The sequence below is a fragment of the Labeo rohita genome, chromosome 15 (genome assembly GCF_022985175.1).
Source record: "Labeo rohita strain BAU-BD-2019 chromosome 15, IGBB_LRoh.1.0, whole genome shotgun sequence".
In the NCBI taxonomy this organism is placed as follows: Eukaryota; Metazoa; Chordata; class Actinopteri; order Cypriniformes; family Cyprinidae; genus Labeo; species Labeo rohita.
In genome coordinates this window covers 24,179,300-24,200,865 of record NC_066883.1, presented here as the reverse complement: position 1 = coordinate 24,200,865, position 21,566 = coordinate 24,179,300, and the positions used below count along the sequence as shown (strand labels likewise).

Genomic DNA, 21,566 nt, shown 5'->3' with positions numbered 1-21,566 from the left:
AGATGCTAAAAATTCAGCTTTGAAATCACAGGAATAAATAATATTTTAAAATGTATTCAAACATTTTAAATAGTAAAAAATGTCACATTTTACTGTTTTTGCTGTACTTTTAATAAATAAAATGCAGGCTTGGTGAGCAGAAGAGACTTAAAAAAACATCAAAAATCTTACTGTTCAAACCTTTTGACTGGTAGTGTATGTATATTTTTTCTTGTTGAGAGTGATGCATTGCAACAAATACAGCGATTTCTTTATTTTTTAGCTTTATTTAAAATAACTGCATATAAATATACTACCCTGTAAATACATTTACATATAAAATCATGCTTTAAATGTATGTATGTATGTATGTACGTATTTATTTATTTGTTTACTTATATTAAACTTACTAAAAACATACTATGCATACATGTCAAACATTGGGAGATACACAGAACAGATCGTACTACATAATACATGAAAAAAATATTACATATTGCAAATTATTTCTTCCAGCATAAGAGATGTTTTTACAGACTTCTTATTTCTAGTAATTGCATTCAGAGAGTCATAAAATATTTTAAGATCCTTACAGAAAAACCTAAATATGGGTGTAACAGATATTACTTTAACTTTATGCATATGAATCTTCCCAAGAATTCTATAGGTTTATACACGACTAGGCTACTAGAAATTTACATAATTTATACTATGAAAAACATACTATGCATACATGTCAAACATTGGGAGATACACAGAACAGATCTTACTACATAATACATGAAAAAAATATTACATATTGCAAATTATTTCTTCCAGTATAAGAGATGTTTTTACAGACTTCTTATTTCTAGTAATTGCATTCAGAGATAAAATATTTTAAGATCGTTACAGAAAAACATAAGTATTGGTGTAACAGATATTACTTTAACTTTATGCATATGAATCTTCCCAAGAATTCTATAGGTTTATACACATTTACATAATTTATATAATTGTACGTTTGTACAAATGTTTTGCATATTTTTAGGGAGTCTGTGCTCTTGTGCTTATTTATCTCAAAGGCAGTATCCTATAGTAGTGAATCTTGAAAATCAAAAAAGACATAAGAGCTTACTGTGATCTGCCTATCCAGTGGAAGTGAATAATCTACATTAGGGATTCTTACATCTCAAGCAGTGTCCAGCAGATGGTGCTTTAAGTCGAAAACATACGTATGATTTTAGTGTTAGAGTAATTATTAATCAATTATAGCTTTCATTTGTTTTGTGTTGTTCTTTAATGCCTTTTTTTTTAACTTCCAAAGCTGTGTGGCAAATAAAATTGATCAAAACCCAAACTTCATGACTTTTATTTTGAAATTCCGCCTAATTTGATGCTCACAGCCGTTCTGGAAGTGGAAGCCGTTGTCAACGGAAGTAGATAGAGTGATAGTCGGTCTCCGTTGATCAACTGCACCTTACAAGCCACATTCAGGGGCGCTGCAGTTGCCAGAGGTAAAACAGTGTGAAGTTTTAAATCTTTGTTACACTCAGTTATACATGCGGAAGAATACCTATATTTCTTTTTAACCGCCGTTTTGGTTTCACTTAACAAATCAAAAAGCTACGTGAGCTCGCCTCTTGACTTGAACATGGATACACTCTCGGCGGCTTCTCTGACGATATTGATACATTGTGAGAGTCCTCACACTCGTTTCAGACACATAATGTATTGTAAACACACTCTGGCAATGTATTTAAACGTTCGGCTACCTTGTTCATAGTGTTGTGTTCAACTTCTCACTAATACGCTTATACAGGGCTTTACATAGTCCGTGTTCATAAGAGGGTTTATAATTATGCCAGTCTCTCCTATTGTGTGATTTGAATAATTATGGTCGTGTTATTACGCATTCAGTTAAACTGAGGAAAACAAAACGTTTTTGCTATTGTTGCATTCTTGTCTCCTCTCGTTTAGGTTCAGGGATTTCTTCAGCTCTCCACCTTTTGCTTTAGGACAGGCTTCCAGCCATGGTGAGGCTCTTCTATCAACATAATGATTCATGTCAAGATGAAAACTTGTTATACACAAGTTTTGTACATTTGTAACCCTGGATCACAAAACCAGTCATAAGGGTCATTTTATCAGGGTCAAAATTGAGATTTATACATCATATGAAAGGTGGATAAATAAGTTTTTCATTGATGTATAGTTTGTTATGATAGGACAATATTTGAGATACAACTATTTAAAAATCAGGAATCTGAGGGTGCAAAAAATCAAAATATTGAGAAAATTGCCTTTAAAGTTCTTCAAATAATGTTCTTAACAATGTATATGACTAATCAAAAATTAAGTTTTCATACATTTACAGTAGGAATTTACAAAATATCTTCATGGAACATCATCTTTACTTGCTTTTCTAATGATTTTTGCCATAAAAGAAAAATCAATAATTTTGACCCATACAGTGTATTTTTGGCTATTGCTACAAATAAACCCCAGCGACTTAAGACTGGTTTTGTGGTCCAGGGTCACATTTCAGATACCTTGAATGGGGAATGGTGTTAATTTAATGTTAAAAACTATAATCAGTCATATGCTTACGTTGTCATTTTCACTTATTCCTAGACAAACTGTTCCAGACCAAGAGGTCAGATCTGAAATTTATTGAACATGTAGTTTTTAACAATGTTTTTTCCCCGTCTCTGTTTTTCTCTCATGATCAGTCGGCTGTGGTGGATCTAAAGACAAAGGAGGAGAAAGACGCAGAGCTGGACAAAAGAATCGAAGCTCTGCGGAAAAAGAATGAGGCTTTGGTCAAGAGATATCAGGTGAATTTGAGTGCTGAAATTTGATACACTGCTGCCCCTCTGTCAGTTTATTTGGTGTATTGCTTATAATTATTTATATAGACTTTAAGTATTGTTGATTGTACATGGATTCTGTCATGAAGATGCTCAGATTCAAGGCTTTTATCTCTTGGTCAGATTTTATTAATTCATTCAGTGTGTTGTCTTCTCTTGTGTCACCAGGAAATACAGGAAGATAAGAAAAAGGCTGAACAGGAGGGCATCGCTGTGACAACAACTCGCAAATCTCGACCTCACGAGCCTGAGACTGAACGGAGAAAGACGGAAAAGGAGAACTTCACAGTGACAGTTGACTTGTCCAAACCAGCTGCGGTAAAGACAAATGGCAGAAGATTTTCATAGAATGACCACTTACTGTAATAAACAATTGTACGGCATTATCTTAAATGGTTCTGCAAAAATTGAATTTCTTCAGTATCAGGTTTGATCTTTCTTGTGCAGTTTGCCTCATCTCACAGAAACCCATTAGAAGTACTGGTTAAATTGGTTTCCGGGGGCATTGTTACTTTTATAAGAGTGTTTTTTTTTTTTTTTTATCACACAAATGAAATCAGTATCAACAAAATCCCTGTTTAAAATTCAAAGGTGGCACTGAAAAAATGAAAATTCTGTCATTAATTCCTCACCCTTGTGTCGTTCCAAACCTGTAAAACCTTAGTTAGTCTTCGGAACATAAATTAAGATGTTTTTGATGAAATCTGAGAGCTTTCTGACCCTCCATAGACAGCAAGGCTCTTTAAAAAATAAAATATTAAATGGAAGCTTAAGTATTTAGTATTAATAAGTATATACTCTGTTTCTGAACTCAAGTTTCATTTTAAATAACTCCAGACTGCTAATGATTTCCATCAGCTCAAATAGAGAACAAGAGTATGTAGAAGTTAATTAGCACTCCCATTCCTCACAGCTCTGAGGATTTTAATTTCCCACCTGGGGAAGGCTGAGACAAGCTGTAGAGCATTTTAATCAATACCTGTAGAGTTTCAGTGGATCGCAGATGGCCTGCACAGCTGTGATAGACCCTCCTATCGAGGTCTGTGAAGGTCATGCCTTTCAGTAACTGCAAAGAGAGAGAATTTTCTTCAAATATATTTGGTGAACTAGACAGATGGACATGCAAATTGTGCCCTGTAATGAATGTGATTCCCAGATATTGTGCATAGTAGCATCTCTAATGCAGTGTTTAAAACTATTAAGTTGTCTTAAATTGAATTAAAATAGTTTTAAGTACTAAAATTACAACTAAAACTAAAAATAATTTTGAGTTAAATATGAATAATGACAAAAACTTATTAAAAAAATTCTACATTTCTTAAAACTAAACTGAAGATATAAAATAAATAGTAATTTAAAAATTTGATATATAAATAACACAAAAATGACATTGGTTTTATGAACTTAACTGAATAGAAATGTCATGATGAGCTTTTTACGCATAGACTGAAAACCTCTACAATTTACTGCTTTTCTAGGAGAAGCGTGTAGTGAATGACAGGAAACCACCTGGTCATCGTGGTGACCAGGCCCCAGAGGAAGAGGAGTCTGGTCGTCCTCATGGTGAGAGTCCCCCTCACAGAACTGGATCGGGCCGGCTGAACAGAGGTGGCCACCGTGGAGGAAGAAGAGAGCCTCGTTCAAACAAAGCTGAACCATGGTCAGAAAGGCAACCTCAGGATGGTGAAGGTGGAGAGGGTCCAGCTCGTACTGAACGCCCCTCTAGAGGAGGGCGGAGAGGCGGAAGAGGCGGAGGCGGAGGCGGAGGCGGAGGCGGAGGCGGAGGCGGAGGCGGAGGCGGAGGCGGAGGCGGAGGCGGAGGCGGAGTAACACAAGGAGGATCAGGATTGGACAGAAAATCCAAGGTCACTATTAATGGTCACAGTAACCTTTTCTAAACCTTTTGTAATTAAGATATTGTAAAACATTGTTGTGGTACACTGATTTACTTATAAAGTCATTTGTAACTTACCATCGTAAGTAGCATGGGTATACTTGTAGCAATAGGCAACAATACATTGTGTGGGTCAAAATTATTGATTTTTCTTTTACGCCAAAAATCAATAGGATATTAATTAAAGATCATGGTCTATGAAGATATTTTGTAAATTTCCTACTGTAAATATATCAAAACTTAATTTATGATTAGTAATATGCATTGCTAAGAACTTCATTTGGAAATCTTTAAAGGTGATTTTCCCAATATTTTGATTTATTTTTTTTGTTTTGTTTTTTTTATATAGCACCCTCAGATTCCAGAATTTCTAATAGTTGTATCTCGGCCAAATATGGTCCCATCGTAACAAACCATACATCAATGAAAAGCTTTTTTTTTTTTTTTTTTTTACTGACTATGATGGGTTTTGTGGTCCAGGGTAACACATTATATGGTTGTGAGACAAAACATTGCTGTAAGGAATGACATATTTAGTTTTAGACACTAGCATCATAATCTTGTTGATGTCCAATTTCTCAGGAGTGGGAGGAAAAAAGGAGACAGAACATAGAGAAGATGAATGAAGAGATGGAAAAGATTGCTGAATATGAGAGAGGTCAAAGGGTATGTTTTGGTCAACCCAACTTTCTCTTCTTAATGTATGAATCCAGTGTCAATGTGATACACATACACACTTAACAACGTTTATTTTTGCAGGCTGATGGAGAGAAGAACCCCATCAGGAACTTCCTTGATGACCCACGGCGTACTGGGCCGATACCAGAAGCTGACCGCAAGGAGGGAAGTCGACGACACGTGCGCAATTGGGGTGGAATTGACTTTGATAATGTGAAGACTAGTACAGAGGCTGATAAAGAATGGACGGTATGAAGCGAAATTGGTTTGTTTGGTTTTGTTTAAACCAGGGGTGCACAAACTCGGTCCTGGAGGGCCGGTTTCCTGCAGAGTTTAGCTCCAACCCCAATCAGACACACCTGAACCAGCTAATCAAGCTCATTCTGGCAGGTGTGTTGAGGTAAGTTGGATCTAAACTCTGCAGGACACCAGCCCTCCAGGACTGAGTTTGGGCACCCCTGGTTTAAATGAATAGAAAAGTACTCTACTAAATGGACCAAATGTGTCATGAAAGACATTTATAATGTTACAAAAAATTATATTTCAAATCATTCCTGATATTTTACTTTTTTTTTTAATTTTTTTTAAATAATTGTGAAAATTGTGTTTAAGTTTCTGTATTGATAATGGTAAGAAATGTGCTTATGCACAAAATCAGCACATTAAAATTATTTCTGAAGGATCATGAGGCACTGAAGACTGAAGTAATGGCTGATGAAAATTCAGCTTTGAATAAATTACATTTTAAATTATATTAAAATGCAGATATTTTAAATTGTAATAATATTTTACCAACTTACCACTTGCCAACCCCACACCTTTTAATAGTAGCATAATAGTAGAGACCACAATATTATTCATACTTTATAAGTATCTTTCTCTCTTTTAATCTCATAACAGAACCGTAGGCCAGGAGGTAAAGGCTCAGTGGATATGACTCTGTCCATGACAGGTCGAGAAAGAGCCGAGTACCTCCGGTGGAAAAAGGAGCGAGAGCAGATTGATGAAGAACGACTAGCACGTCACCGTAATGCCACTGGCCAGTGGAGACGAGAGTGGGATGCCCAAAAAACAGATACAATGTGAGTATCAATGCTCACTATTGTAGGTATGATTATGCCAGATAGCTAGGTAATTCTTAAAGGACTAGTTCATTTAAAAGAAAAAAAAAAAGTAGACAGTTCATGGCAAAGAGCGACCAGTATTTTTTATTTTTTTTAATATTTCTCCTTTTGTGTTCAGCAGTTTAATTATCCCTTTAACAGTGGTGTGCAATGATTCGCAAACAGAGCAGAACGCGCACAAACACAAGAGGCGGGATTTATCGCATGAACCAATCACAGCAGAACATAACCAGTCATATTGTGATGGAGGCATTGCCTCCTCTCATATGACTTTCCCCCATTCATTCTCAATAACCCCCCACCAAACTAATGGCTCACTTTAGGGAGTCTGTAACTTTACCTGCTGGTGTCACTATTGGACAGTGTTTATTTAGAAAAATTTATGCACTTTTTAATGTTAAAATTTGTAAGATTGGCATTCTTTTATTTGTGTAATATGATTTTTTTTTTTTTTATCCAATATTTTGAGGAGACACTGCCTCCCTTGCCACCTCGGAGGAAACGCCCCTGCCCTTTAATTTTAGCTCTAAAAAATGTATTTCTGTCTGGTGTTAAAAAGAGAGACAGATAAGTACTCAGTGCATAGGAGTAATTCATGCTGACAGGGTGAGAATGAGATGACTAGTGACCCTGTGGCGTTTTCACAGGTTCAAGGAGGATCCAGCTGTGGCTGGAGAGGGCACACAAGAACCAAGCAACAGGAGAGGTAAATTACACACAAATAACTCCACACCCATCACTGACGACACCTGTTCTACACAAACCATGAATTTCACCCCACATTTTTAGAGTCTCTGTTACTTCATATAGCCAGTCAATAGACTATAATACTCAAACAGAAATTTAGAGTAGTTACGTTTTACACATTGATTACATTTCTGCTTTGTGAAACTTGTCTTTGTGGCTCTTTTGGTGATGTACTGTGCTGTGGTTTCTCAGCAGCTAGGGGGCGCAATGCCCATGTACAGCAACGCAGTGGACCTTCAGGTCAGCTTAAGGCATGGGACTATGTGTGTGTGTTTGTGGCGAGTGTCTCTTTATCCTGCTTCACATTGGCCCTAGTCTGAGTGCAAGCCAACAGCTGTTCCTGCGCTGATAGTTTCTAATTGCTTTCCACTCCTCCATAAGTTAGAGTGGGAGTGTGTGTATCTGATTGGATTATCTATTGTCTAAAATGCAGTTCGCTGGATAGCTGAGATAAGATTTTTTATTTTTTTTTTTATCATTGCTTTTTGCCAGTTGCCCAGTCATTTTTTCAAACTTGCATTTTGCTGAGCAGAAAACATGCACCCGGAAACTCCTTGCATTCTTGACTTAATTGACCTTTTCCTCCTTAAAAACATAAATACAACACTAGGAAGAACTGTAAACAAAGAAAAAATGCTCCTGTGGCCTTTTGCATGAAGCTAGCTGAACAAACTCAGAGTAGGTTTAGAATTAGAATAGAGTCATATATGCTCATTAAAACTGTATTTATTTGATCAAAAATACAGAAAAACATCAATATTGTGAAATATTATTGCATAATATATGTACTTTAAAATATTTCTGTGACACAACGCTGAATTTTTAGCAGCCATTACTCCAGTCTTCAGTGTCACATGATCCTTCAGAAATCATTCTAATATGCTGATTTATTATCAGTGTTGAAACTGTTGTGCTGCTTAATATTTTTTTGGAACCTGTGATTCTTTCTTTCTTTCTTTTCTTTTTTTTTTTTGATTTATTTTTTCATAAATAAAATAAAAGTATCAATTTCTTATATAAATAAATAAATTACTAAATAATATTATATATGTTATTACTTAATAATTAATATACACACACACACACACACACACACATACACATATATATATATATATATATATATATATATATATATATATATATATATATATATATATATATATATATATATATATATATATATATATATATTAGGCAAACTCAAACTTTTTTGTATGCAATTAATGATATTCTGAATAAACACTGTTCTTTTTAACTTTTCATTTATCAAAGAATCTTGAAAAAAAAAAAAAAGCAGCCCAGGTCCCAAAAAATATTAATCAACACCACTGTTTCCACCATTGATCATAAATTTGCAAATTAGAATAATTTCTGAAGAGTCATGTGACATTCATGAAGTTCAGGAATAAATTATATTTTAAAGTATATTAAAATAGAAAACATTTATTTTAAATTACAATAATATTTCATAAAATTAAATTTTTTTTCTGTATTTTTTTCGGGGTTTTTTTTATCAAAACCACGAAATGCAGCCTTGATGAGCATAAGAAATCTTACTGATCCCAAACTTTTGAACAGAACTGTATATATAGTTTTGTTACAGAATTGGTCTTAAGTTTTCAGCATTTGCCATAAAAATGAGGCCCTGCTTCCTCTGGGATGTTTTAAATGAGGACATCAGCACAGCACCTAAAATAAAATATATTAATTATTTTTTTCACTTCAGTACTTTCATTTGGGTACTTCTCAGTTCAATCCAGCAAAAGCAATGTGTTGTTATTTTTAGATCTGCACTGTAAGAAAAATGTTCTGTTATGTTCAGGATTGTAGCATATTTCCAATTGGCTTATACTCAAACAACATTTCCCTGCTAAGGCACAATCCTCTAACTAACATCAGTCTTTCCTTAACATTGTAGTTTTTACATTACATTTTTCTCTAAGCTAAGTGCCTGTCTTGCATCGAACAAAGTCTTGCTGCTTTGACACCTGCTCATTTGCTAATGTCTTGGCTTTGAGTGCTTCACAAACCCAGTATATACCTCACAACGTTCAAGTCAAGTCTCATCACGATGCTGTCAAATCAAGGGCACATTTGCATGTTTTGCTCATCCGTTCCCCTCCTCTCATCCTGAAGAGTGATGCATAGAGGGGCAATCCATCAGAATGACAGGGGGCCATCTGTTACTGTGAGCCCAGGGTCATCTCTCTCCACCACAGATTTCAAATGCAGAATTGTTTTCCAAGGTCTTGCTCAGCCCCACTCACCCTTCAAGGATTAATATTGCTCTAATGTCTCTTATGCAGAAGATAGCAAGAGGCCTCCCAAGGCACCAACCTTCGGGGACTTCTTGGGACAGGGCAAACCCAGACAGGGAGGCCGTGGTCGTGGGAGGGGTCGCGGTCAAGGCAAAAGTTACAGGTAGGCAATAGGGCCACACCAGCATTGCTCCTAGAACAGGGGAGTAGAGTCCTGCTCCTGAGGAATCATCTGAACCAGCTAATCAAAGTCTTCATGGATTGCAAGAAATTTTAAGTGTGTTTCAAACAAGTTGGAGCTAAACTCTACAAAACATTGGTCCCACAGGAGCAGAACTGCACATCAGTGTCCTAGCAATCTTCTGAAATTGCTTATTTCCTCTATTGATGTCCTAATAAAACAGACATTATGGGACATATCAGTATTGAAATTTTACAGTCCACACTTGGGAACCAAACTGCTTAATGCAGGACAGCAAGTGAGAACTTTTTGGACAAGAGCTTGTCCCTTTCTCTAGTAGCCAATAGGCTTTAGTTTTGTTGTCTAAACTGCCCAATTTCCACCTGATAGTAAGATGGTTTTTCTGTGATCTGATCACAAGTAGTCAGACAAGACACATTACAATTTCCACCTGGTATTAAAGGATTAATTCAATTCCAGAATAAAAAAATTCTGATAGTTTAGTCACCCCCATGTCATCCAAGATATTCATGTCTTTCTTTCTTTAGTCAGAAAGAAAGTAAGGTTTTTGAGGAAAACATTCCAGGATTTTTATCCATATAGTGGACTTCAATGGGAACCAACGGGTTGAAGGTCCAGACTGCAATTTCAGTGCAACTTCAAAGGGCTCTACACGATCCCAGCTGTTAATCCTGGAATGTTTTCCTCAAAAACCTTCATTTCTTTTCAACTGAACAAGGAAAGGCATGAACATCTTGGATGACCTGAGGGTGAGTAAATTATCAGGAATTTGCATTCTGGAATTATTAATAACTTTAACATACTTCCTTCCTAAAGCATGCATGATAACCGGTGGGAAGGAGAAAATGAAGAAGAGAAGGGAAGAAAGGAGGAGCAAGAAAAGGAGAAGGATGAAGAGAAGGTCAAAGAAAAGGACAACACAAACAAGGATGGCACCCCCAAGGCTCCAGTGTCAGACAAGGTAAGAGGTTTGAAGACACTTCTTAGGTACTAAGAGTTCTTTTGAAGAGCCGTATGATTGGAGGTTGCTTTTAATTAATCTCTGTTTCAATTGTTCCTGACCTTCTCCTGCTGTGCAGAAGACTGATGAAGGAGGCCTTGCTGAAGAGGATGATGATGAGTGGGAGGATGCCAGCGATGGTGAAGAGGAAATTGTGGAAGAGGATGAAAAAGCAGATCGCAAGGAAGACTCAAAAGATGCTAAACCAACAGAAAAGACCCCTACCTCTCCAGCACCCTCTACTCCCAGTCCAAAAGAACAACGTACCCCAAGACCCAAAGTCCACATCCCTTCCCCACAGGAGACACTCAGTACACCGGAGGGACCTAAACCCCTCAGCCCTTTCTCCCCACTGGATGGCCACCAGCCAGTGACAGACTGGGGTGAAGAAATGGAGATGCTTTCTCCTAAGAGCAGTCTGGGCGAGAGCCCACTGAGGCCAAGCAGCAATGAAAGCAGTCCAGCTCAACCCAAGAGTAACCCAGCTGAACATAACACGACAACCACCCCCAGCCAACCAGAAGAGCTAGAAAGTAAAGAAAATACATCTACAGGTGGGATAATTATGGTCTTTATTTAGTACATCACAGTTTCTCTTTTTAACGGTGCTTGTTAAGACACTTAGCAAGGTCTGGGGTATGCTTCGATTTTTCTATCTGTCATTACATTTCACACATGGTTAAGCATTTTACCCTTTCAACTTGTACAGACAGGTTGTACACAGATACTTTTTACCCTCATTGCATATCCATTGCTGTTGTCTACACCTCTATCTTCATAGTTTGTATTTCTTTTTTCTGATTTTTATTACTTCTACTAGTTTTTGCAAGCCACAACCAACTGTTAGTGTTGACACCTAGTGGAGCCAATAAGGCCAGTAAGGCAGTCAATTCCATGAATGTGCGAATCTGTTTTTCAGCATTGTCTTTGGTATCTTAGTGAAATGTAAAGGATTAGTTCACTTCCACAATAAAAATTTCCTGATAAGAAAAGGCATGGTCGACCAAAATGTCGTTAGTCGCTTAGCCACAGAAAAAAATTTCACAGGATGTTGCGATGTTGCAAAGTCACGCAGTCCGTTACGGAGAGATCATTAGCAGCTGGTCTATGTGGTAATATAGTACATCAGGCAGGACATCCAAATGCTCACCTATCATTCATCTACCTCAAATATGGCTTTTCATCTGAAAGATGTATATAGTAGCAACTTTACATGGCAATCTAACTTTAGATGGCAAACTTTTACAAGCTCAATCTAGTGTTAATCTAGAAAAATGTGCACTATTCAAGTGAATAGTAGTGCTCCCTGCATGACAGATGGAGGCGCCGGTGCGGTCACTTGCTCTTAAAATGCTCTGTCATTTTTGATCATGCAGAGATCTTTCGAATCTGTAAAGACTTTACGTTTATTTGCGTGCACTCACAATAACAACGAAACATTGTGCTTTTGTGAAATAATAAAAGCAAACAGGATGCGCTTTCTGCCGTCTCGGTCTCTGTAAACTTGAGCACGAAACTTCGAAACTTTATATATACTTGCCTGACAGACATGAAGAATATATATATAGAGAGTGAAAGGTTTATCTGAACCAATTCAAATAGAAAACAAATATTCTAAGATTATGTAATCTATATGAAACATGCATACAGGCGCATCCACTACTGTGGAGATGACGAGTCCTTTATTTCTTAAGCAGAAAACAAAGAAAGCACTAGTCTATCAATAAATTATTAAAACGTTAATGCAGTCTGTTTGCTTCAGAATCATTACTTCTGCCGGTGCGCTGTGGCAAGCTTTTTTTTGCATGCACTGGAGTGCTTATTAGACTATGTAGCCAATTAAAAGCTGATTATTATGATACGGTTTATTAATAAAAGTGCTACTAATAGTCGACAATGCTTAGAATGAATGGCTACTAGTCGACCAGAAAAATCTTTAGTCGAGGGCAGCCCTACCCCCATGTTGTCCAAGATGTTCATGTCTTTCTTCAGTCAAAAAGAAATTAAGGTTTTTGAGGTAAACATTCTAGGATTTTTTTCCATATAGAGGACTGCAATGGGGATCAATGGGTTGAAGGTCCAAATTGCAGTTTCAGTGCAGCTCGTCCTGCTCTAGCCTCACCTCACGCATTATATAGTCACATTGGAAAGGTCAAGCGTGACATATGTGGAAACCCCGACCCAGTGTTTACAAAGTAAACGTCCACAATAAAAGGTAAAAGAGTTGGAGAAGAAAATGAAATGGAGTTTTTCGCCCTGCCCTTTTTGAAACGAGTACATAGATGAAGACTAACAGCGTGTTTCCAACATGATTATGTATTGAGTGAAGTCGTAGACTCACATCACAGCTAGTGCAAGATGAGCATTTGTGGTTAAAAAGTATATAAATTTTTATTTCCTTTTCGAAAATGACAGATCGTTTCACTAGACAAGACCACTTATTCCTCAACTGGGATCGTGTAGAGCCATTTGAAGCTGCACTGAAACTGCAATTTGGACCTTCAACCCATTGATCCCCATTGAAGTCTACTTATATGGAGAAAAATCCTGGAATGTTTTCCTCAAAAACCTTTATTTCTTTTCGACTGAAGAAATAAATGAACATTTTAATTCGAAATGAACTAATCCTTTAAGTGTCTTTTCACATTCAGTGGTCGAGTCAGCTTCCTGTGAAACGCCAAAGGAGCCGGTACCAGCTGAATCTGCCGACACAACCACCTCGAGCAGCCATGACACAGCAGATCCCGTAGTGCCGCCCATTCCAGACAGCGCCAACCAGAGCAGTAAGTTAAAACAATTAATTAACACACAAAGTCTAAACTGCCTCCAAATGGACCATTAATTGTACTATTCTACATATCCTGTTTATCCTCTGATTCAGAGGATAGCGACGCGCCCACTATAGAGCCGGATCAGAGTCCGCCTGAAATGAAGGTTGGGGAAGAAACAGCAGAGGATTCTTCAGATCAACCGTCCTCAGGTGCTGTTCTTATTACCAGCTTTGAGACTGTGGCTTTTCGAAAGAAGTCCCTTACTTCAGCTGACTTCTAACAACTAACCAACGTCGTCCCCTTTTCCTCGCACACTTCAGTCTTTCTGGTCTATGTGTTTCTCCCTCCCTGTTCACTGCACTCATGTCTCCCTTATGTTCCTGTGTCCATCTGTCTTATGGCATGAGATGACGTCTGCTATCGGGCTTGTCTCTATCGTCTTTGACAAATGGGAATGCAGCTCCTCAGGCTATGACAGTCCTCCCCTCCTCTGGGACTGACTGCTTCTGTCTGCAGCTTCACACTGGCTGTCATTCTCCACTGTGAACCTTGCACACCTCCCTCCAGCACGACTAATATCCTGCGTTTACTGTGCTCCCGGATCCCCTCATTGTCGTTCATGCACATTTTTGATTTCGCACCTTTCCCTGGATGACATGTTTGGATATGGGTTTTGCTTTTTCCCCTTTCATGCATGTCAAACTGCTTGTGCAAATCAGTGTTGTTTTGATTTTTATTCCATGTTTGCAAAAGCATATGTATATGTGTGAGTATGTGGACCGCAAATGGGAATGATCTATAACTTCCCAACAGGATCCCATGTGATTGCTGTTTAGGATCATTATGATTGAGAGGAAAGCGGCTTGGCTTTTCTCCCAGAGCAGCTTGCAGAGAAGAATTACACAGGGTAAACCTAATGTGGTTCCAGAGACTGTATGGCATCTTATTAGATTTCATGTCATTTTAATGTTCATCATGTATGAACGTTTATCAAGGCACACCGAATGAATGTATCAAGTTCACCAGAGTGCAAATGAAGGTACTTTCCGATGTTTATTCATATAGACTGTTTTTAAAAAAAGTCCTCAGAGGTCCGTGTGGTTTAGGAAAACCTGGAAACATCCTTTCCAGGCCTAGAAAATGAGTAACAATTTGAAGGGAATCCCTGGATTAAGGCTTAGTATAACATAAATTATGTCTCATACTAACATGTAGTAGAAAACCCATGAAAGATTTACGTTATTTAAAAAATTGTATACATATTTTGTACTATGGGGGGCGCCGTTATTTCGATGACCTAAAATGGTTGACTGTGAGCTAGTGGTGCTACCTGTTGCTATTTTTACCATGACACAACTCGGAAAATAAAATACTGATACAGTGCCACATTGTGTGGCTTTTGTCTGTAATTTTCATGCGAAGGGCAATGAGAAATGCTGTGATTCTTCACTTCTTTCCTAGCGATAAGAAGAGGAGAAAATAATGGAAAGATGCCTGTGGATGAATAAAATTTCCTAAAGACCTGAGTCTTTTCACTTCAGCCCTTATGCCTTTGAAGCTTTTAGTAGACCACCACTACTGAAAGAGCTTACAAATGGCAGAGACAAGAAACGCTGGATGCCATCCTGGCAGGATGTAAAAATGCTGACGCTTGTCATGATGCCACAGCTACTGAAGTACTTTCTCAGTCTGGATTTTACTCGATATCCAGGGGTGTTTAGACTCCCTGTGGGGAAAAAAGCATATCCATCACCACCTGTAAGCTCTTTCAGTAGCTCTGGTCATCGCATTAGTATTCTATTTTCCGAGTTGTGTATTCCAAGTTGTTTCGTGGTAAAAATAGCAACAGATAGTGCAACCATTTTAGATCATCGAAATAATGGCACCCCCCATAATCCTAGATATGTATAAAACGTTGTGGATGTTTTTAAATAACAAATGTTTAACAGGTTTGCTACTATATGTTTTAGTAAAGGCCGGAACACACCATGCCGACTTCAAAGAACGATGTTGTCGTCTCGCCTCGATAGTGTCTGGACAAAAAGCTGTGCTGGAACACACCGCACAGACTACAGCCATTGCAAACTAATGTCCATTCTGCGACTGCGTGAGAACAGTAATCTGTCTATATCAGCAGCTTTTATACGAGATAAACGCAGATATACGAAAGGTAAACAAAGCTGTGCTTGCTTACCATTTTGAATATCAGTTATATTGATAACTTTCTTCATTTTAAGCGTTATGATATTTACATGTTGGAATGCTTGGGTCAAGTCAAGTAACATGAGAACAGCCTTCTGTTTGTGCCGCCTTTATTTACTTACTCGTTTTCATCACTTTCGCTTTAATTCTCCAGCACTGACTTGTTCGCGAAACTAGGCATCCAATCAGAGTTCTCACTTTCCCCAACGGCCCATGTTGAATCGTGCAAACCCCTTGCCCGACCAGAGCCGAGTAACGTTATATGTTCATCATTCAGAAGAAGACAACAAAACAAAGAATAGGTAGATAAACGCAGATATACGAAATGTAAACAAAGCAACGCTTGCTTACCATTATGAATATCAGTGTTAGTAATTTAATAATTAGTTATAGTTAATAATGTTAATAATTTAATAATAAACGGCTCATGTTGTTATGATAATATTCACATGTTGGAATGCTTGGGACGCGACGTGACAAAGCGACCGTTGCAAATCATTTGAACTTTCTTTATGTGAGCACGTCATAAATAGAATGCAGTAGCAGTTTACTGTTGGGGATTTGTTGTCTCATGCCGCATCCAGTGTAGACTGCATCAGTGATTATGATAGGTTCTACTGTATTTTGTCGTGTCGCACCTTGCCGCTGTAGACACGGTGTAAGATCACGTAACATGAGAACAGCCTTTTTTGTCACGACCTTAAGAGACATAATTTAAGTTATTCTAAGCCATACAAGTCTTACTACCAGGGGTTCCCTTTAAAAATAACGGAAATTTGTGAGTAATATTCTAGTTATCCAATTATTTTCATCAGCTAGATCTAAGTCCTTTTACTCATTTTGAATAAAAGATTTGATATGTAACATGTTTGGATGGGTGCACAGTGTTTCCGGAGGCATTCAAACCACTTTTGATTTTTTTTTTTTTTTTTTTTTTTTTTTTTTTTTGTGTGTGTTAATTCCAATCTGACAATAAAGGAGAAGTTCACTTCAAGAACAAAAATGTACAGATAATTTACTCACCCCCCCCTTGTCTTCCAAGATGTTTGTGTCTTTCTTTCTTTAGTTGTAAAGAAATTGTTTCTAGAGGAAAACATTCCAGAATTATTCTCCATATAGTGGACTTCTATGGTGCCTGCGAGTTTGAACCAAAATACAGTTTCAATGCTGCTTCAAAGGGCTCTAAACGATCCCAGCCAAAAAAAGGGTCTTATCTAGCAAAACAATTGGTTATTTTCCAAAAAAATTTACAATTTATATACTTTTTAACCTCAAGCACTCGTGTTGTCTATTCTCTGGCGACGCGCATGCTGTGTAATCGGGTCAATAAAGTTAAGGTAGGTCGAAAAACTCCCATCTCATCTAACTTCAAATTCATTCTACCTTGCCGTTTTAACTTTTTTTGTAAAGGGCATTTGATTTTCTTTACACATTCACTTTGTAAACACTGGGTTCGTACTTCTGCAGCAATGTAGGACAATTTTGTAGTTGGAGGAGAAAATCAGATGGGAGTTTTTCAACCTACCATAACTGTATTGACCCGGATTACACAGAGTTTGCATGTGCATCACAGAGCTAGACGAGACGAGTGATTGAGGTTAAAAAGCATATAAATTGTCCTTTTTTTTAAAGAAAATAATTGAGGAGACCCTCCTTTCTCGGCTGAGATTGTTTAGAGCCCTTTGAAGTTACATTAAAACCTGCGAGTTCAAACTCGCAGGCACCATAGAAGTCTGCTATATGGAGAAATATTCTAGAATGTTTTCCTCAAGAAACATACATACTTTTCGACTAAAGAAAGAAAGACACAAAACAAGGGGGTGAGTAAATTATCTGTACATTTTTGTTCTGGAAGTGAATTTCTCCTTTAACTTAAACAGGCCACAGTAATCTCAGTAAAATGATATTAAGATTCCTTATTCAGTAACTGCAAACAAGTAGAAAATTCATTGTTTTGAAAGAAATGGTAACCCAGGATCACACTCAGGTACAGAGCAAAGGAAAATAAAATCTAAAACCAAATCTAGCCAAACGTTCTGAAAGAAAAATGAAATTGGTGGCCTTTATCAGTTTTTTTTTTTTTTTTTTTGAAGTCTGAAATTAGAATTATCTCTTCTTTTTATTACCCTTTTTAAGGTGCGGTTACATACACAATTCAGCAAATTTTCACTTGCAATTCAGTAGGCATTCACTCGGTGTAGAATTTACTGTGAAGCTAAAGTATTTCCTCAGTTTCCACAATGAGTTTAAAGGGATAGTTCACCCAAAAATGAAAATTCTGTCATTAATTACTCACCCTCATGTCGTTCCAAACCCGTAAGACCTTCGTTCATCTTCGGAACTCAAATTAAGATATTTTCAATGAAATCCAAGAGCTTTCTGGCCCTGCAATAACACCAGTACAAATGGCAAGTTCAAGTTCAGAAAGGTAGCAAGAACATCGTTAAAATAGTCCATGTGACATTAGTGGTTCAACCGTAATGTTATAAAGCTACGAGAATACTATTTGTGCACAAAGAAAAAAAAACAACAACTTTGTTCAACAATTACGTCTCATCCTTGTCAGTCTCTGCCACATTTGATTAAGAAAATTTCTTTAGTGCGAGTGTTTCATCATACATCACTGCACTGTTGACAGTAAACAATGAACAGTGAAATTTTGCCGAAATATCACTGTGACTGCACCTTAGTCTGTACAAAGTACTGTGTCTGTAGAATTTTTACTTGTACAAGTGATGAATTTGTAGTTTATGCTGTTGAGATTTAGCACAATATTGGAATGGCGAATAAATGCTGTCCTGCTTGTTATTTCTGATTGTCTCCTCTTCCCTTTAAGCAAATTTGAATAGAGTAACCACTCATTAGTGTTTCGTGAGTGTTTGATGTCATATCCGCTCCACTGCCAAAGGCTCAACCCCTGTCACTCAATCATTTGGGATCACTGTCCTTCTCCACCTGCTCCTGCTTATTGCCATTACATCATACCAGTTTATTATGCGACTAACTGCTCATTAGCAGCTAATGAGTGGATGTGATTTCTAGCCAATTCCCTCTTTCAGATTTCCATTGTCCACATGCACCCTGGAAATCAACACAAACGCTAATGGCTCGATAACAAGATTCTTGTATTTCCTTTAATCTGATTACTCGGCTACATTTAGCCTGTTTACCAAGAGGAAACATTCAGGAAAACATTTTTTATTACTAAAAATGCTTTTATGAGGAAACTGCAGTTGACTTTCTGATCAGAGCGGTAATGAAACCCCACATTACAATAAAACCGTGAATACCAATGCTCTTTTTCTCCAACAAAGAAGCTGAAATGGTGATTTACAATCTCCTTATTTATTTATATCCCTCATGGTGTTTTCATGTTAATATTTTCATCTTGACTGCTTTATATATGTCAACAGGCTGAGGACTAAATGCAGTGAACTCGGTGCTTCACAAACTGGAACAGGAGGTAAGCGGAGGAGAAAGAAGACATCAGGTGTAATGGACGACTGTTGACTGTAAATTTAAGGGGTCGAGGGCACATCTTTGGATCCCTGTCAACGCTTCATCCAAACAACTCGCTGTATTGTTTAATTATTCCTCATTGGTTGGGACTCTGCTGTTGTCGAGCTAAGCTGCTGCTCTTTTCTCACGTTTACCCTGGGATTAATCTGTAAAGCATGTTATACTTAAACCGTAAAAATATGTTTTTATGACGGCGCGGCGGAAGTGCCTGTTCCCAAAGTTGTTTGAAATCACCGTAGACCATAAGGACACAATATGTTTGGCAAAACAGCACTCGGATATGATATCTGAGCTCAAATTTAGCTTTGAAGGTTGAGGAACATATTAAGATGTATTTATTGCTAAGAGCTGCATGCTTTGCTTTACTTTGTAAGCTAGGGCATTACAAGATTTTTTTTTTTTTTTTTTTTTTTTTTTTTTTAAATCAGGGCTACTTTTGAAAACTATGATTTTTTTTTAAATGTTATATTCATGAAGATCTGTGGATTTTAAGTTTGCTAAACAATTGGTGCCCTAGACATTGTGCTCACTGACCAAAGATGAAATCATGGTAAGTTCTAAAGAGTTTGAATGAGGAAAACTAAACAATTGGGGCACAGCGGAGATTGTGTACCTCATTGCTAGCAAATCTAATAGTTTTATTGACCATTTTTTAATGTTTCTTTCATTTTTTAGGTGTATTTGTGTGTTATTGAATTTGAATGAATTGAGCAGGAGCTTGAAAACTTGCAATATGTACTTGTCTTTTAGACTGACAGACATTCCAGTGCTTCGTGTGAGTGCTTGTTTCTCTCTTCACATGCATTGTATATCCCTGTTTTTCAAATGAGCTCGCCGAGCAGAAAGAATCATGACATTTGTGATTGTATCGTACCTGCTGCATCTCCCTGCAGATGAAATGTCTTCCTGTTTGGGTAGAAAATTTATATATAATTTGGTTTGCCTCTTGTGGGAGGTTTGGTTTGGCTTTTCAGAAGTGCACGTAGCATGATATTGAAGTGTTTGTAGGATTTTCCTCCAAAGTCTTCTTCTAAGACTACATGCAATTCTTTTTCTTTTTTTAAGCTTACTGGAGATATTTTTTGGTTGCTTTTATCACTGTATTATGATGTGTGAACAGTAAGCAAGCAGTACAAATGTTTCTGTACTTTGTAAGCTGTCATATCAAATAAATGACATCTTTGCCTTATGTATTACTTTATTTGTGGCTCAAAATGTTGTTTTCTGTGAGACCAGGGTAATTGTGCACTTTTTGTCTTCTAATAAGTTTGTTTTTAATGTTACTGGTATATTGGATTCTGAATTCTGAATCTTTTTTGAAAATAAATAAATGTGTTAGCACTGAGCATTTATAACATACCCACCTTATTTCTCTAGAATTCATTTTCTTTGAATGTGCGAGACTTCTGGTTCATTAGTCGCTGTAGGGAAATACGACAAGAATGAATAACAAGTGCAGTAAATGGTAAAACTTTGCACTACAAACCACTGTGTTCATAATTAGGATAATACATTTAAAAAGTGGTAAGAGACACCAGTTTTCAATATAAAGTGGCAAAACGATCTGATTTGTAAACAAATAATGAGACCGGAAGCCAGACCCATTAAATTTACAAATTGCCGCACGCTCTAACAGGAAAAATAAGGTGGATAAGATGATACGCATTTTTTACTTAATAAAATGTAAATATAAATATTTTATACTTTAATTGTATGGTGACACATTGCTGCTACTAATAAGATGTTATCTTTTTTTAACATCTTTTCATGTAATAATGAGATACTGTGTTGTTTTAACATCTCTTTTAATAACAAGATCGTTTTTTAGCAACATCTTTTCTTGTAATAAAGAGATGTTGTCATTTTAACATCTTTTCTTGTAATAACGAGATGCTAAGTTGTTAAAACTACATCTTTTCTCGTAATAACGAGATGTTGTCATTTTAACATCTTGTAATAAAGAGATGTCATTGTAACATCTTTTCTTGTAATGAGATGTTGTTAAAGCGACATATTTTCTCGTAATATGTTATGTTATGTGATTTTAACATCTTTTCTTGTAATAAGGGATGTTATGTCATTTTAACAATATCTTTTCTCGTAATAACGAGGTGCTATGTTGTTTTAACATCTTTTCTCGTGATAAAGAGATGTTATGTTGTTAAAACAACTTTTCCCATAATGAGAGGTTAAAACAACATATTTTCTCTTAATAAGGAGATGTTATGTGATTTTAATGACATCTTTTCTTGTGATAAGGGATGTTGTCATTTTAACAATCTTTTCCCAAAATAACGAGATGTTATGTTGTTAAAACAACATCTTTTCTTGTATGACGAG

The 21,566-nt window shown here is 36.9% G+C and overlaps 1 protein-coding gene across 2 annotated transcripts; it reads left to right on the top strand.

The window, feature by feature from the left end:
• The first annotated feature begins 1,392 nt into the window (after positions 1–1,392).
• Positions 1,393–20,578, top strand: ccdc9 (coiled-coil domain containing 9). Of its 2 annotated transcripts, XM_051129466.1 has the most exons (16): positions 1,393–1,475; positions 1,939–1,994; positions 2,691–2,795; positions 2,997–3,146; positions 4,307–4,693; positions 5,305–5,388; positions 5,482–5,649; positions 6,301–6,482; positions 7,172–7,230; positions 7,464–7,511; positions 9,581–9,695; positions 10,551–10,695; positions 10,814–11,288; positions 13,386–13,517; positions 13,616–13,714; positions 19,121–20,578. In XM_051129466.1, the coding sequence occupies exons 2-16, from the start codon at positions 1,992–1,994 to the stop codon at positions 19,123–19,125; spliced, it is 2,157 nt and encodes a 718-aa protein (XP_050985423.1). In that variant the 5' UTR covers positions 1,393–1,475; positions 1,939–1,991; the 3' UTR covers positions 19,126–20,578. The 2 variants fall into 2 exon arrangements, with proteins under 2 accessions (XP_050985423.1, XP_050985424.1); XM_051129467.1 differs by lacking the exon at positions 7,464–7,511.
• The last annotated feature ends 988 nt before the right edge of the window (positions 20,579–21,566 follow it).